The sequence below is a fragment of the Squalius cephalus genome, assembly GCF_949319135.1.
Source record: "Squalius cephalus genome assembly, chromosome: 1".
Lineage (NCBI taxonomy): Eukaryota > Metazoa > Chordata > Actinopteri > Cypriniformes > Leuciscidae > Squalius > Squalius cephalus.
The window spans coordinates 26,109,504-26,122,104 of record NC_137122.1 but is presented as its reverse complement, the minus strand read 5'-3'; the positions used below and the strand labels follow the sequence as shown (position 1 = coordinate 26,122,104).

Sequence of the window (12,601 nt, the reverse complement as noted above, 5' to 3'; positions counted from 1 at the left end):
TGAGTCTAAGTAATGCCATAGATGAAAGGTTTTTGTGCACTAACTATTAAAAAAAAAAAAAAAAAAATTTTGTTTTATAAACAACGCTGTTAGATTTCATGCTGTAAAATCAAAATGGCTTCTGTTATGAATAAAACAATATTAAAAAGCATTAGACACTGAACAAGATCAGCGAATGAGGCAATTACATGATGATGACTTTGTCGTCATCATCATCAATAAACAGCCAACATCACCTGATCTCTTTTTCTCATGGCTTTTTTGCTGCAACAAATGTGTTTTATAAACACATAATTATAGCAGCCAGAGAAAATGTTATATTAAAGAGTCAATGGTCAAGAGCCCAACTAAAGCAAACGCTAACCACCATCATGGTGACTTTAAAATACAACTATTGATTTAATTCAAACGGAAATGAAATAAAGTCAGTCTGGGGTGCGTTTCCCGAAAGCATCGTTGGCCAACTATGGTCGCAAGTTCCGTCGTTACCAATAGAGTTCAATGGACATTGCGATGAACTTGCGACCATAGTTGGCCAACGATGCTTTCGGGAAACGCACCCCTGGTTAGTAATAAGTAAAGCTGGTAATGCTGTTTGTGGAGTTGTTTAATCCTCCTCTGCTGAGATCTTCACAGATTTAATGTCTTCTTTTCTCTTCAGTTGATGTCAATCTAATGCCGGGCGTACACCAAAGGATTTTCACAGTCCCAGACTAAAGACCGGCATTTTTTAGGAATCTTACTGGAGTCTCGGCGCGCTCCCGTCGTCTCGATCGTTAAATGTGAGGTGATAATCTGCAGTCGGCGACCCGATTTATGCCAGTCTTTCTCTAGTCTTTCATATCAAACATGTTTGATATTATCGCAAGTCTTAGCGTAGTCATAGTGACGTAAAACAATCAACAACCAATAAATTCGCTACCCTTGCTGTGAGTATTGTCCATTCTCTGTATTCTATAGGTATCTTTTCTTGTATTATGTACCCTCGAATATTCACTGTGAAACACTTGTTCATAATTTCAACACAGCATTTAAAATTATACCCTTTCAAGATATTTAGTTCAAACTATTGTTCTCATCATATAATGATATAGATTCATAACCCCCATATACAGTCATGTGAAAAAGTTAGGTCATCCCATTAAATAGTCAACTCTTTATTAAGAAATGTTCACATAACAATGTCTAATTTGATTTTTTTTTTTCATTCCTGGAAAAGAAAGTGATTCATTGTAATTAAACAATATAAATTAACATATTTTTACTCATCAAACTAAAAAATGCATAAAAATGCCTATTTTAATGGAGGATAAAATTAGGACCCCTAATAACTAGTGATGTTGTTGAAATTACTTCAGTGAGGTAAAATTGTGGAATGGCTGATGTCAAAGTCCTTTGATATCTTTTTAAATCCTTTTCCACACTCATAAGCAGTGTGGGGGAAATATATGGGGGTTATGTACCCTCAAATTTATTATTTGTCCTAATTTATTCCTCCTCAAAAAATGCATTCTTTTAAAATTACATTTCACAGAGAGTCTTAAAAAGGCCTTCCTTATTTTTAAATAGTTTAGTTAAATCACTGGGTCCTTCAGTATTGTTCAAATTGTTATTACATGTCCATATGTTGAAAAATAGACAGGCTTTCGTGGTGTCCTATTTTTTTCACATGACTGGTTGCCTTTATATAATTTAATAATAATGATAATTTATTGTTCATATTATTATTATTTTAATTATTATTTAATGATGATAATCACATAATTTGGACAGTGACTCCCACCCCCTGCAGAACACCATCACTGCACTGAGCAGCTCCTTTAGCGATAGACTCCTTCACCCCAAATGTGTGAAGGAGAGATCTTATCTTATATACCACCACTGTAGGCCTACCTTCAGAAATATTTTGGATCATGCAACATAATGTGATACATGTTGATATCTAACTTTAGTTGCTTCTCCTCCATTTTTGTTAAATCACTGCTGAGCATGATAGGAGGAATTTGGTGGGAATAAAAAGCTAATATAATCTAGTTGTGTCTTGTAAATAGTGTCACTACAAGATTCAATGTTTGTAAAATCTTTAGTCTGAGACTAAAAACTGTGAACCCCAAGTCTTTAGATGTGAGCTGATAATCTTATAAAGTCTTTTCTAAATCTTTTCAAAGTCTTTAGGTGTACAGAAAGCATAAGGCTGTGTCTGAAGTCAGTTGTAGTTCTTGTGTTTCTCTCTCCTTCAGTGATTCTGCTTGTTAACAGCAGGTGTTCATAATTAATGCTCAATCATCACTTAATTATCTCATTAACTTCAACACCGCTTTAACTCTGTAGTGTGCACACATATGAACACTGAGCAGTGTTAATTTAACATGGGCGTTTTTCTGTGTACTATTACATAAATCTTACCTGTTTCATTTACATATGACTGACAAATATAAATCACATTCAGTTTATTAATACAATTACATAAATCTTATCTGTTTCATTTATGTATGACTTAAACATATGAATCACATTCAGGAGTATTGATTGGTTTATGTTAAAACTATGTAATCCAAATGCATGGGAATTTGTTATGCAATTCAAATACATAAATCTTATGTTTAGACACAAATTTTTTTTTGAGTGAAGAGAGAGTGGCTGGTCTTGGTGCTCTTTAAGACACGACTGCATACAAGTGGCGAAGCATGTGGAGAGTTGAATGAAGCGTTCAAGCCCGATGGAATCCTCGTATGCAGCGAGATGCAACCGCACGCGAGGGTTCAAACCCTGACGATAAGTGGTGATCTACTAATCCTCTAATGACAGTTAGTTGACATGTAGCTGCAAAGTTACTTATAGTTAGTAGAATGTCTAAAGTGGACTATTGAAATAAAGTGTTACCGATGAATGTAGTCAGTATCCATGGTGATTGACGAGTGGCGGGAAACTAGAACAAAGGGAACACACGTCATGAATGAAAAAAAAAAAAAAAAAAACTGAACGCGACTATGACAAAAACAACATATATTTTTAATTGATATTTTAACATTAAAAAATGAACAAACATTATACATGCACCTGCTTCTCAAGGAGTTTCATGCAATGCAAAAGTGAGAAGTGATTTTACACTTTTCTCATGAGGTTTTTGAATTTACTCCGAACAAGTAAAATATGCCAGTTCTTATTTAAAATGATGTAAAATATCTTGTTTCGGTTTTGATTATCCAGTATCAGGAGCGTCTGATCGCACATAGCTTATGTGGGGACGGATTCAACGTGATCCCGACTATTCCTTTGAGATCCAGATCATCTCCAGACACTCCAGGTGGAGTTGTGAAGCGGTAGCTCTGAAGGAGGGAAGTGAAGAACAGGAAGAGCTCCATCCTGGCCAAACTCTCTCCCAAACAAACCCTTCGGCCTGAGAGAGAGAGAGAGAGAGAGAGAGAGAGAGAGAGAGAGAGAGAGAGAGAGAGAGAGAGAGAGAGAGAAAGAGAGAGAGAGAGAGAGAGAGAGAGAGAGAGAGAGAGAGAGAGAGAGAGAGAGAGAGAGAGAGAGAAATGTTCATTTCTTCAAAACACTGCTGTTTAGAGTTGAGTGTATACAGTACCTGCAGAAAAGGGCATGAAAGCATCTCTCTTGACAAGCTGGCCCTTCTCATCCAGGAAGTGTTCTGGGTAAAAGCTGTTCGGTTTCTCCCATTCATTTGGATCCTTCAAAACAGACGTCAGCAGAGGAACTACAGTGGTACCCTAGAAAATGGAGAAAAGACAATGTTCAAGATGCACATAGTATCTTTTCTAGGCCTACATATTTATTCTTCTGACTGACCTTCTTGATGAAGTATCCATTGAAGTGAACATCACAGCTGGTCTTATGAGGGAGATTCATGGGCACTATGTTGGCCAGTCTCTGGGTTTCATGAATCACTGCATCTGTATACGGTAGGCTCCTCCTGTCATCCACCACTGGCTGACGTCCACCGATCACCCGGTCAATCTCCTCATGAACTCGATCTGCATTATGGCATATTTTTGTGTTTTACGAATCAAATGAATTCAGCTGATGTGAGAAAAACAAACAAAAAAACTTCACAAATAAACATCAGCATGGGAACAAACACTTTAAATTACTGTGTTTTTACCTTGTATATGAGGGTATTTGGCCATGAGCATCAAACCCCAGCGCAGAGTCGTTCCTGTCGTGTCAGTACCAGCAGCAAACAGATTTCCCACCGTCACAAGAAGATTCTCTTGGTGAAAGTGTGTGTCCTTCTTGCAGGATTGCTGACAAGTACAAATCCACAAAATCCAAATTTATACTTTTTATAAAATACTAAAGAAAAAATATTTCTAAGTTCTTCATTGATTTTAATACATTCAAATTATAATACATTCAAAATACATTCAAAACTAAATAAATTAGAAAACTGAAAAATTGAAATTCATTTAGGTGTAGTTTACTCTTTAATATTTCTTGAGTTATAGGCATGCAAACTTCCCATTTCTGAACTTTTACCCTTGGCATATGATACAATTAGGATTGAAAAAGTCAAGAGATTATTCTTTTTTTTAATGTTAGTTAATAACAATACAACTGTTTATTGTTAGTTCATGTTTAGTTCATGTTAACTTTGGGTCTATTAAATAATATTAGCAGATATCTTTTAATTTGAACAAAGTGAATATGGAAAATAACATCACATACGATTAATTACACACTTTAGAAGTATTTTTAATTGTTAGTTTATGATAAACAATGTAGTTAACTAATGGTAAAAAAAAAAAAAATGGAATCTTATTATAGTGTTCCCAAATATATTCATATTTCATTTTATTCTAATAACTAAGTTCAATAATCATAATAAATAAATAAATTAGTTTTATAAACTATTATTAGTTTTATAGTTTATTTTTAAATTAGTTTTATAGACAAGCTGATGATTACTTTTTAGTTCCTGCTTTATTTCTATGGAAAAAGGTGATTTCTGTACCTCTTCGCTCTGTTTGCGGATGAGAAAGGAGTCGACAAACCCTCTGCTGTCGTGTGGATTCAGAGTCTCCAGCAGTCCAGTGATCAACCTCATCATTTCTGCTCTATTTTTCAACATATTTTGTACAATAATCCTTTTGCTTTTGAGGAATGGACCCAACCACGGAAATATATTATAAATCTGCAAATACACACAGAGAAAAAAAATGCATGTATTATTTTTTTTTTTTTAAATGAAGTCACCAAAAACATACAGTAAAACATATTTCCATACCATCATAGAAGCCGATCCACTAACTCGAATATTTTCATTTGCCCTGTTGACCATTTCTGTGAATCGAGGGTCTGTGTATTCAAATCTGCTGCCATACACAATAGATGAGATGATGTTTGACACAGCGTAGTTCACAGGCTGTGTTGTGTCGAATGGTTTCCCTGTGAAGAGCAAACAAATGTCTCTCAATGGACCCTTAAACTAAGATATATAAACTCATATAAACTATGATTGCAAATGTCCATAAATGTGTTTTAGCTTGTACCTTCAAACTTATCAAACTCTCCTTTCAGATACTGAATTTCCTCTATGATTTTCTCTTCACTTCCTCTCTTGCCCATCCCGAAGTCCCGCAGGTTGCTGAGAGCGAAGCGTCGCATCTCTCTCCAGTTCTCTCCATTGGAAAAGAGGATTCCTGATCAACACAGAAAGAACCAACCGTTCACAAGTCTAGAAATGAGAAAGTCTGGGAAATTCCCAATCAGACGTTTTCTTACTATGCATTTGGCTGCACTAAACTCCAGTGGCAGTAGAGCAACAATAAGCAGAATATAGCTGCAAAGAGACAATTATCAGGGCCAAGCACAATGAAGTCATGCCAACATGGCTGGGAGCATCAGACCAACTGCAACAATGAGCAATTAAAGACATATTAAGATAATTTTAGGCAAAATGGCTGAAAAAATCACAAGTATAATCATTTAATTTAATGGTTTATCATTTTTGACCAAGGTGGCGCTGTGACTAAATTATTGCGGTGTGGTCAGTATAAGGTGGTAATAACACCACCAGCAAAGTTTGGTGTCAAAGTGCCAAAGCATTGCAGAGATACATCCGTTTTGGCGCTTTGAGTAATTTTGGCATCATGACAGGAAGTTTGGCCAAATATGGTATCTATGTTCTCGGCATGACCCATGGAATCATTAGGTCTGAATTCATTACAATAGGCTAATGCAATCAAAAGTTATTAGCATTTTTTTGAATATGTTGGGAAAATTAGGATTCATGCTGCAGCTAACTTAATGAGATTTTTGGCCAAAGAGTTCAGAAGTTATAAGCAAAAATAGCCATTTTTCATATCTACTTCATATCTACATATCTACTTGGTGCCTCCCTTCCCTCCCTGCAGGACATGTACAATCTCCGCCTTACCCGCAAAGTAAGCATGATTGTGGGCGATATCAGCCATCCTGCGCACAGTTTTTTCAGCCTCCTGCCCTCTGGGAGAAGATATCGGAGCCTCCGTGCTCGTTCCACCAGACTGTCAGGCTGTCAGGCGACTGAACTCTCTCCCCTCTCTTACACCCCGCCCCCCATAATCTCTATTTATCTACACCATTATATTATGTCATTCTATATTTTGCCTCTCATATATACTTTTAAAACCTGGGTTGCTGCTAATTCTTGTATATAGAACTATCTTTCTAGAATACAGGAAGTTTACTCTCTGCTGTATTGGTTTTTAAGTATTTTGTTTTTCTTAAAAAATTGTGTGTATTGTATTTTATTATTTCTATTTCTATTTTACTGTGGGTTGATTAGTGAGAAATGCAATTTCGATTTCTTTGTATGTCTGGTATATGTGAAGAAATTGACAATAAAGTTGACCTTGAACCTTGACCTTGAACCTACTTTCATACCACTAGGAGGCACTGGGCCAAAATTGTGCCAAAATATTTCTGAAAATTTTAAATCGCAGAAATATTTTAATGACGTCATAGGGATCAAATCGTCTTGAGCCAAGGAATCAAAAGAAAATATATATTTTGTTTCTAGCCCTTACGGTTCAAATGTTATTAACATAAACATAAGTGCAAATTTGGACAATTGGTGGCGCTAGAGGGATTGAGTTTGAGACACCAAACTTGCTATGGTGACAGTTCAGACTGTCCTCTATTTGTGTGCTAAATTTCATAACTTTCCCACAAGCAGTTCTATGTGGTGCCATAGACTTACAGAGTGGAAGAATAATAATAAGAACGACAACGATCACCTTTGGTGCTTGGCCCCTAAAAACTAACCAACACAATGAGATGCCAGCACATGATCACAGCTTTAATTTATGCTATATAACAAACAGCATAGAACTCAACACACTTGGGGCCAGATTTACTAATCTGGGCAAATTAGCATGAGAGTGCAATCCCAAAAAAGACAGAATGGAAAGTTCTATATGTGATCTACTGATGACGCACACATTGAAGAATACAGACACAGCCGGATCATTTCCATATGACCAACACAATCTACCAAGAACAGCTCAAATGGTTTAACACATGCTTTTTTTTGGGTGGTAAATAATGGAGCAAATACAAGTAAATTGTTGAGCGTAAACCTTATTAAATCATCTTGCATGATTCATTTAAATACTCTCCTCTCTTAAATTTTCCTTCTGAAAGGGAAACTCCTACAAATGGATATGCAATAAGGTCAGCTGCAAAATTAACTGTACCCACGCATTTTTCAGCGCTAATTTTTCACTGTGTGTCTTTAGTCAATCCTGAGAGTAGTTTTTTATGCCAAAAAAGGGTTTGCGCTGCCGCAGGCTGTAAGTAAATCTGGCCCTTGGATGGTAAATTAAGAACTGATTTAAATGCAAAAACACAGCTTTCACTTATTCTTACCATGACCATCGGTAATTATCCTGAAAGATGGTGTAATATCTCGCTCCCCAAACTCTTCTGCGTAGTTCACAAGAGCTTCTTTAACAGTTTTGTGTCCAGCTAGCACCACAACTTTTTTAGGACCCAAAAACACTTGGAAAACATCCCCGTAATTTCTGGACAGCTGGAGGACACAAAGAAAGACATCTATTAAAAATGTTTCTATAATTGTTGAAATGTGTCTATGTCAAGTTCTCACCTCACAAAGGGTGTCAAAGGGTCTCTTGAGGTCAAGGGTCAGCAGGTTCCCCAGCAGCGGCAGAGGTTTGGGTCCCGGTGGCTCTTTTCCCTCTTTTTGAGATGTGGAGTCACAGGAAAGTCGATAAAAAACCAATAACAAAAGAAAAGCACCCAGTAATGTAATTGTGCTGGAAAAATGTAGCATAGATTCAACAACAACCATTTTTCAAGGCTGCACAAATGTTCTGCTGCATCCAAACCCTTGTGATGCATACATATGGGAGGAACCTCTAATGAATCCATGGAGAATGTATCATTCAAAACAAGGTAGCCATGAGAATACAGAGCTGTTATGGCTGCCACAGCTTCCAGATACATGATACCCTTCAATTAATAAATGAACAATACATTCAAGTACTAAAGCCACAGAAGCAGCAAGTGTGCAATTTAAAGAAAAATATACATAATTTAAAACAATTGCCTTTAACATCAGAGCTAATTCAAATAACATTTTTTTATTTGTATGACATATAGAAAGATATTGTGATTTACCGGGCTAGGCACACATGCACTTGCATGACTATTTAAACTTTTATTGATAAGCAGTTTAAATAGTTATGCTAACTTGCTGCCATTTTTTCTTCCACCACATGCACATGCAAATTAGATTTCTGGGCAAATATAATCCTTTCACACCAAAAGTGAAATAATAAGCCTCAGGCTGAATGAAATGCAAATTCACATGTGTATAGTACACTGTAAACCCTAACGCTCAAAATAATTAATTGGTTTGAGTAGGACAAACTTAAATTAAACTAATTATTTCATTCAGTCAGATTAACTTGTATGAGTATTTAGCACTTTCTTTTTCTTTCAAGTTCACAGAACTGATATATTTTAAGTAAACTGAACTGTTTCATTGTTTTGAGTTTTATGAAATTATTCATTTTAATTTAGACAAACTTAAGTTTAACTTCTATTAAAATAAATAATTTCATAAAACTCAAAACAATGAAACAGTTCAGTTTACTTAAAATATATCAGTTCTGTGAACTTGAAAGAAAAATAAAGTGCTAAATACTCAAACAAGTTAAATGGACTGAACTAATTAGTTGAATTTAAGTTTGTCCTACTCAAACCAATTAATGATTTTGAGTAGGGCTGGGCGATTTAAATCGCGATATTGTTATGCGCATCTCGTCAGTAAAGCCGGTTCCTTGATTAGTAGTAAATCACCATCACCTGCTTTCAGATGAAGCGGCATTTAGGGCTGAGGAGATAATTAAGTGATTAATTTAGTGATGATTGAGCATTATTGAAGACACCTGATGTTAACAAGCAGAATCACTGAAGAAGAAAATCACAAATTGTAAGTTACCATTAAGGTGATGGGTGTTTGCTTTAGTTGGGCTCTAGACCATTATATGTTTACCTTAATATTTACTGTTATTTGTCTGCTGTTATTGATTTATAACAGTTAAATGAACAAAGTAAAATGTTATCTTATAGTGTTGGTTATGTTTTGACATAATCATGCTGTGATCTGAAAAAGGAAACTTATTGAGATAGTTTGGTTTAACTTGTTAGCTGCAGTTTAGTGATTCTTCAGCCTATGATTATCAGTACTTTACTTATAATTCAAAATATTTGATAAACATTGTTCTGATCAAAAGACATTCCGATAAATTCCTTTAAAACACAGACATCAATAATCAGCCTGTGAATCTCAACAATGGTGACAATAATAAAGCATGTTGCAGTGGCTGCCACCAATCACAACTCATTAATGGCTCCCATCATGCATTGCGGTATGAATAAATTATGATCTGAATTGTCTATGTAATTTACTTTTCCTAATTGAATATTCTGCTCCTCACCATTGTTGAGATGCATAGACTGAATCTTGACATCTGTGTGTGCCTAAAAGAATAATTTTTTTTTTAAAACAACTTTTAAGAAATCCTTTATATTATATCAAAAATGCTGGGCATTTATGCAGATTCACTAACCAACAACATAAATCGAAGTCAGAAAGAAGGATTTTAATGAGTTCAGTGATCAAGTTCAAATGATGATTGTCATAATATAACCAACACCATCAGATCACTTTTTTCTTTGTTCAACTGGTGATTATAATTCAGAAACAACAGACAAACAAAATTTAAAGTTAATAATATATGGGTCAAGAGTCCAACTAAAGCAACCAATGATCGTCATAACGGTAACTTACAATTTGTGATTTTCTCCTTCAGTGATTCTGCTTGTTAACATCAGGTGTCTTCAATAATGTTCAATCATCACTAAATTAATCACTTAATTATCTCATTAACTTAAACACTCTTGAGTGTGGACTCATACACTCCCAGGAGTGTTAATTTAACACTGGAGTTTTTGCTGTGTACAAAGAGCCGTAGTTAACTGACAAGCTGAGCCATATCGCATTAATTATCTCTGGCGATACGTCCGCGATATTAATGCGATATGGCTCAGCTTGTCAGTTAACTACGGTTCTTTGTAGTAAATGCCGCTTCATCTGAAAGCAGGTGATGGCGATTTACTACTAATCAAGGAACCGGCTTTACTGACGAGATGCGCATAACAATATCGCGATTTAAATCGCCCAGCCCTAATTTTGAGTGTAATATCGTTTTTAGGTCCAAATCAATGCAGTTTCAAAAGTCTTTGAAGTGTTTAAACTGGCTGTATGCGATCACAGCTGAAGAAGAGTTTGTTATCTAGCAAAACGATAGGTCATTTAAAAAATAAATAAATAATAATTTATAGACTTTTTACCTTCAATAGTTCGGACTGAGCTGATCAACAAACGGACAGGGAACTACGTCATCACGTTGAAAGGTCACGACACCGGCGCCGGCAATACTATTTGAACTACTATTCATATTCATCAGAATGTTATTCATATACTATTCATATTCATATTCACTGAATACTATTACTATATATATAATAGCAAACAATACTATTTGAACTATCCTCCTACGTACGGTCGCATTGTAAACAGTGGGGCGGTACTTCTGCTGGCGCCGGCGTGACCTTTCAACGTGATGACGTAGTTCCCAACAGGCAGCATTTCATCAGTGTTTCTCTGCTCATCCTGGACTGAAGCTCAGGCTCTACTCTTCAACACAATGGTGACACACGAAACACACCATACAGAAACACTTTAAACCCCAACAGAACATTAAACACTAACAGATCTCTCAGGATCTCAGCATCTTCACTTATTACAATCCAGACTTTATTTCTTTCATACTAACATTCTTATTGAGAATTAACAGAGGTGTAGAAGTTGAAGTTTTATTGAAAATAATAAAGTTTGATGTCACCATGATGAGGCATTTGAGCGACGCATTTGAGAGGCATTTGAGCGACGTCCGTTGGTGACACCCCTTTGGAAATGATTTGTCTATGGAGCTTTGCCAGACCATAACTCAGTTACTACTGAGAATGGTCTGGTTTTAACCAGGCTACATCTGAAGTGTAATATCTGATTAAGTTGTTAAATATTAGTTATTAATTTTGCATGACAAAACTGCTATAGAAGATTCTGCAGTGCTGTGATACTCAGATTTTATGAAGCTGTTATACAGACAATGTTTTGACAGGATCATATAGACTAGGGCGATATATATCGTGAGATTGTTATGCGCATCTCGTAAGTAAAGCCGGTTCCTTGATTAGTAGTAAATCGCCATCACCTGCTTTCAGATGGAGCGGCATTTACTACACAGCAAAAACTCCAGTGTTAAATTAACACTCAAGAGTGTTAAAGTTAATGAGATAATTAAGTGATTAATTTAGTGATGATTGAGCATTATTGAAGACACCTGATGTTAACAAGCAGAAACACTGAAGGACACAATCTCAAACTGTAAGCCACCGTTATGGCGATCAGTGTGTGATTTAGTTGGGCTCTTGACCCTTATACATACACTTTAAATTTTGTTTGTCTGCTGTTATTGATTTATAACAGTCAAATGAACAAAGAAAAGTGTGATCTGATAGTGTTGGTTATGTTTTGACATAATCATGCTGTGATCTGAAAAATGAAACTTACTGAGATAGTTTGGTTTAACTTGTTAGCAGTTTTGTGATTTTACAACATGTGATTATCAGTATTTTTCTTATAATCCAAAATATTTAATAAACATTGTTCTGATCAAAACACTTTCAAATGAATTTATTTAGAAACACAGACATAATAATATAGCCTGTGAATCTCAACAATGGTGACAATAATAAAGCATGTTGCAGAGGCTGCCACCAATCACAAATCATTAATGGCTCCCATCATGCATTGCGGTATGAATAAATTATGATCTGAATTGTCTATGTAATTTACTTTTCCTTGAATATTCTGCTCATCACCATTGTTGAGATGCATTGACTGAATCTTGACGTCTGTGTGTGCCTAAAAGAAAGATTTTTTTTTTAAACAACTTTTAAGAAATCCTTTATTATATCTAAAATTCTGGAGATTTATGCAGAATCA

The 12,601-nt window shown here is 35.5% G+C and overlaps 1 protein-coding gene across 1 annotated transcript; it reads right to left on the bottom strand.

Annotated features, from left to right (window-relative positions):
• Positions 1-3,127: 3,127 nt before the first annotated feature.
• LOC307157627 (cytochrome P450 2K1-like) lies at positions 3,128-8,311 on the bottom strand (the record flags this gene model as incomplete). Its single annotated transcript, XM_079869554.1, has 9 exons — positions 3,128-3,400; positions 3,590-3,731; positions 3,811-3,995; positions 4,124-4,265; positions 4,973-5,152; positions 5,246-5,406; positions 5,511-5,660; positions 7,870-8,032; positions 8,108-8,311. 9 exons carry the CDS (start codon positions 8,309-8,311, stop codon positions 3,213-3,215), a joined length of 1,515 nt encoding a protein of 504 aa, XP_079725680.1. The 3' UTR covers positions 3,128-3,212.
• Positions 8,312-12,601: the final 4,290 nt, after the last annotated feature.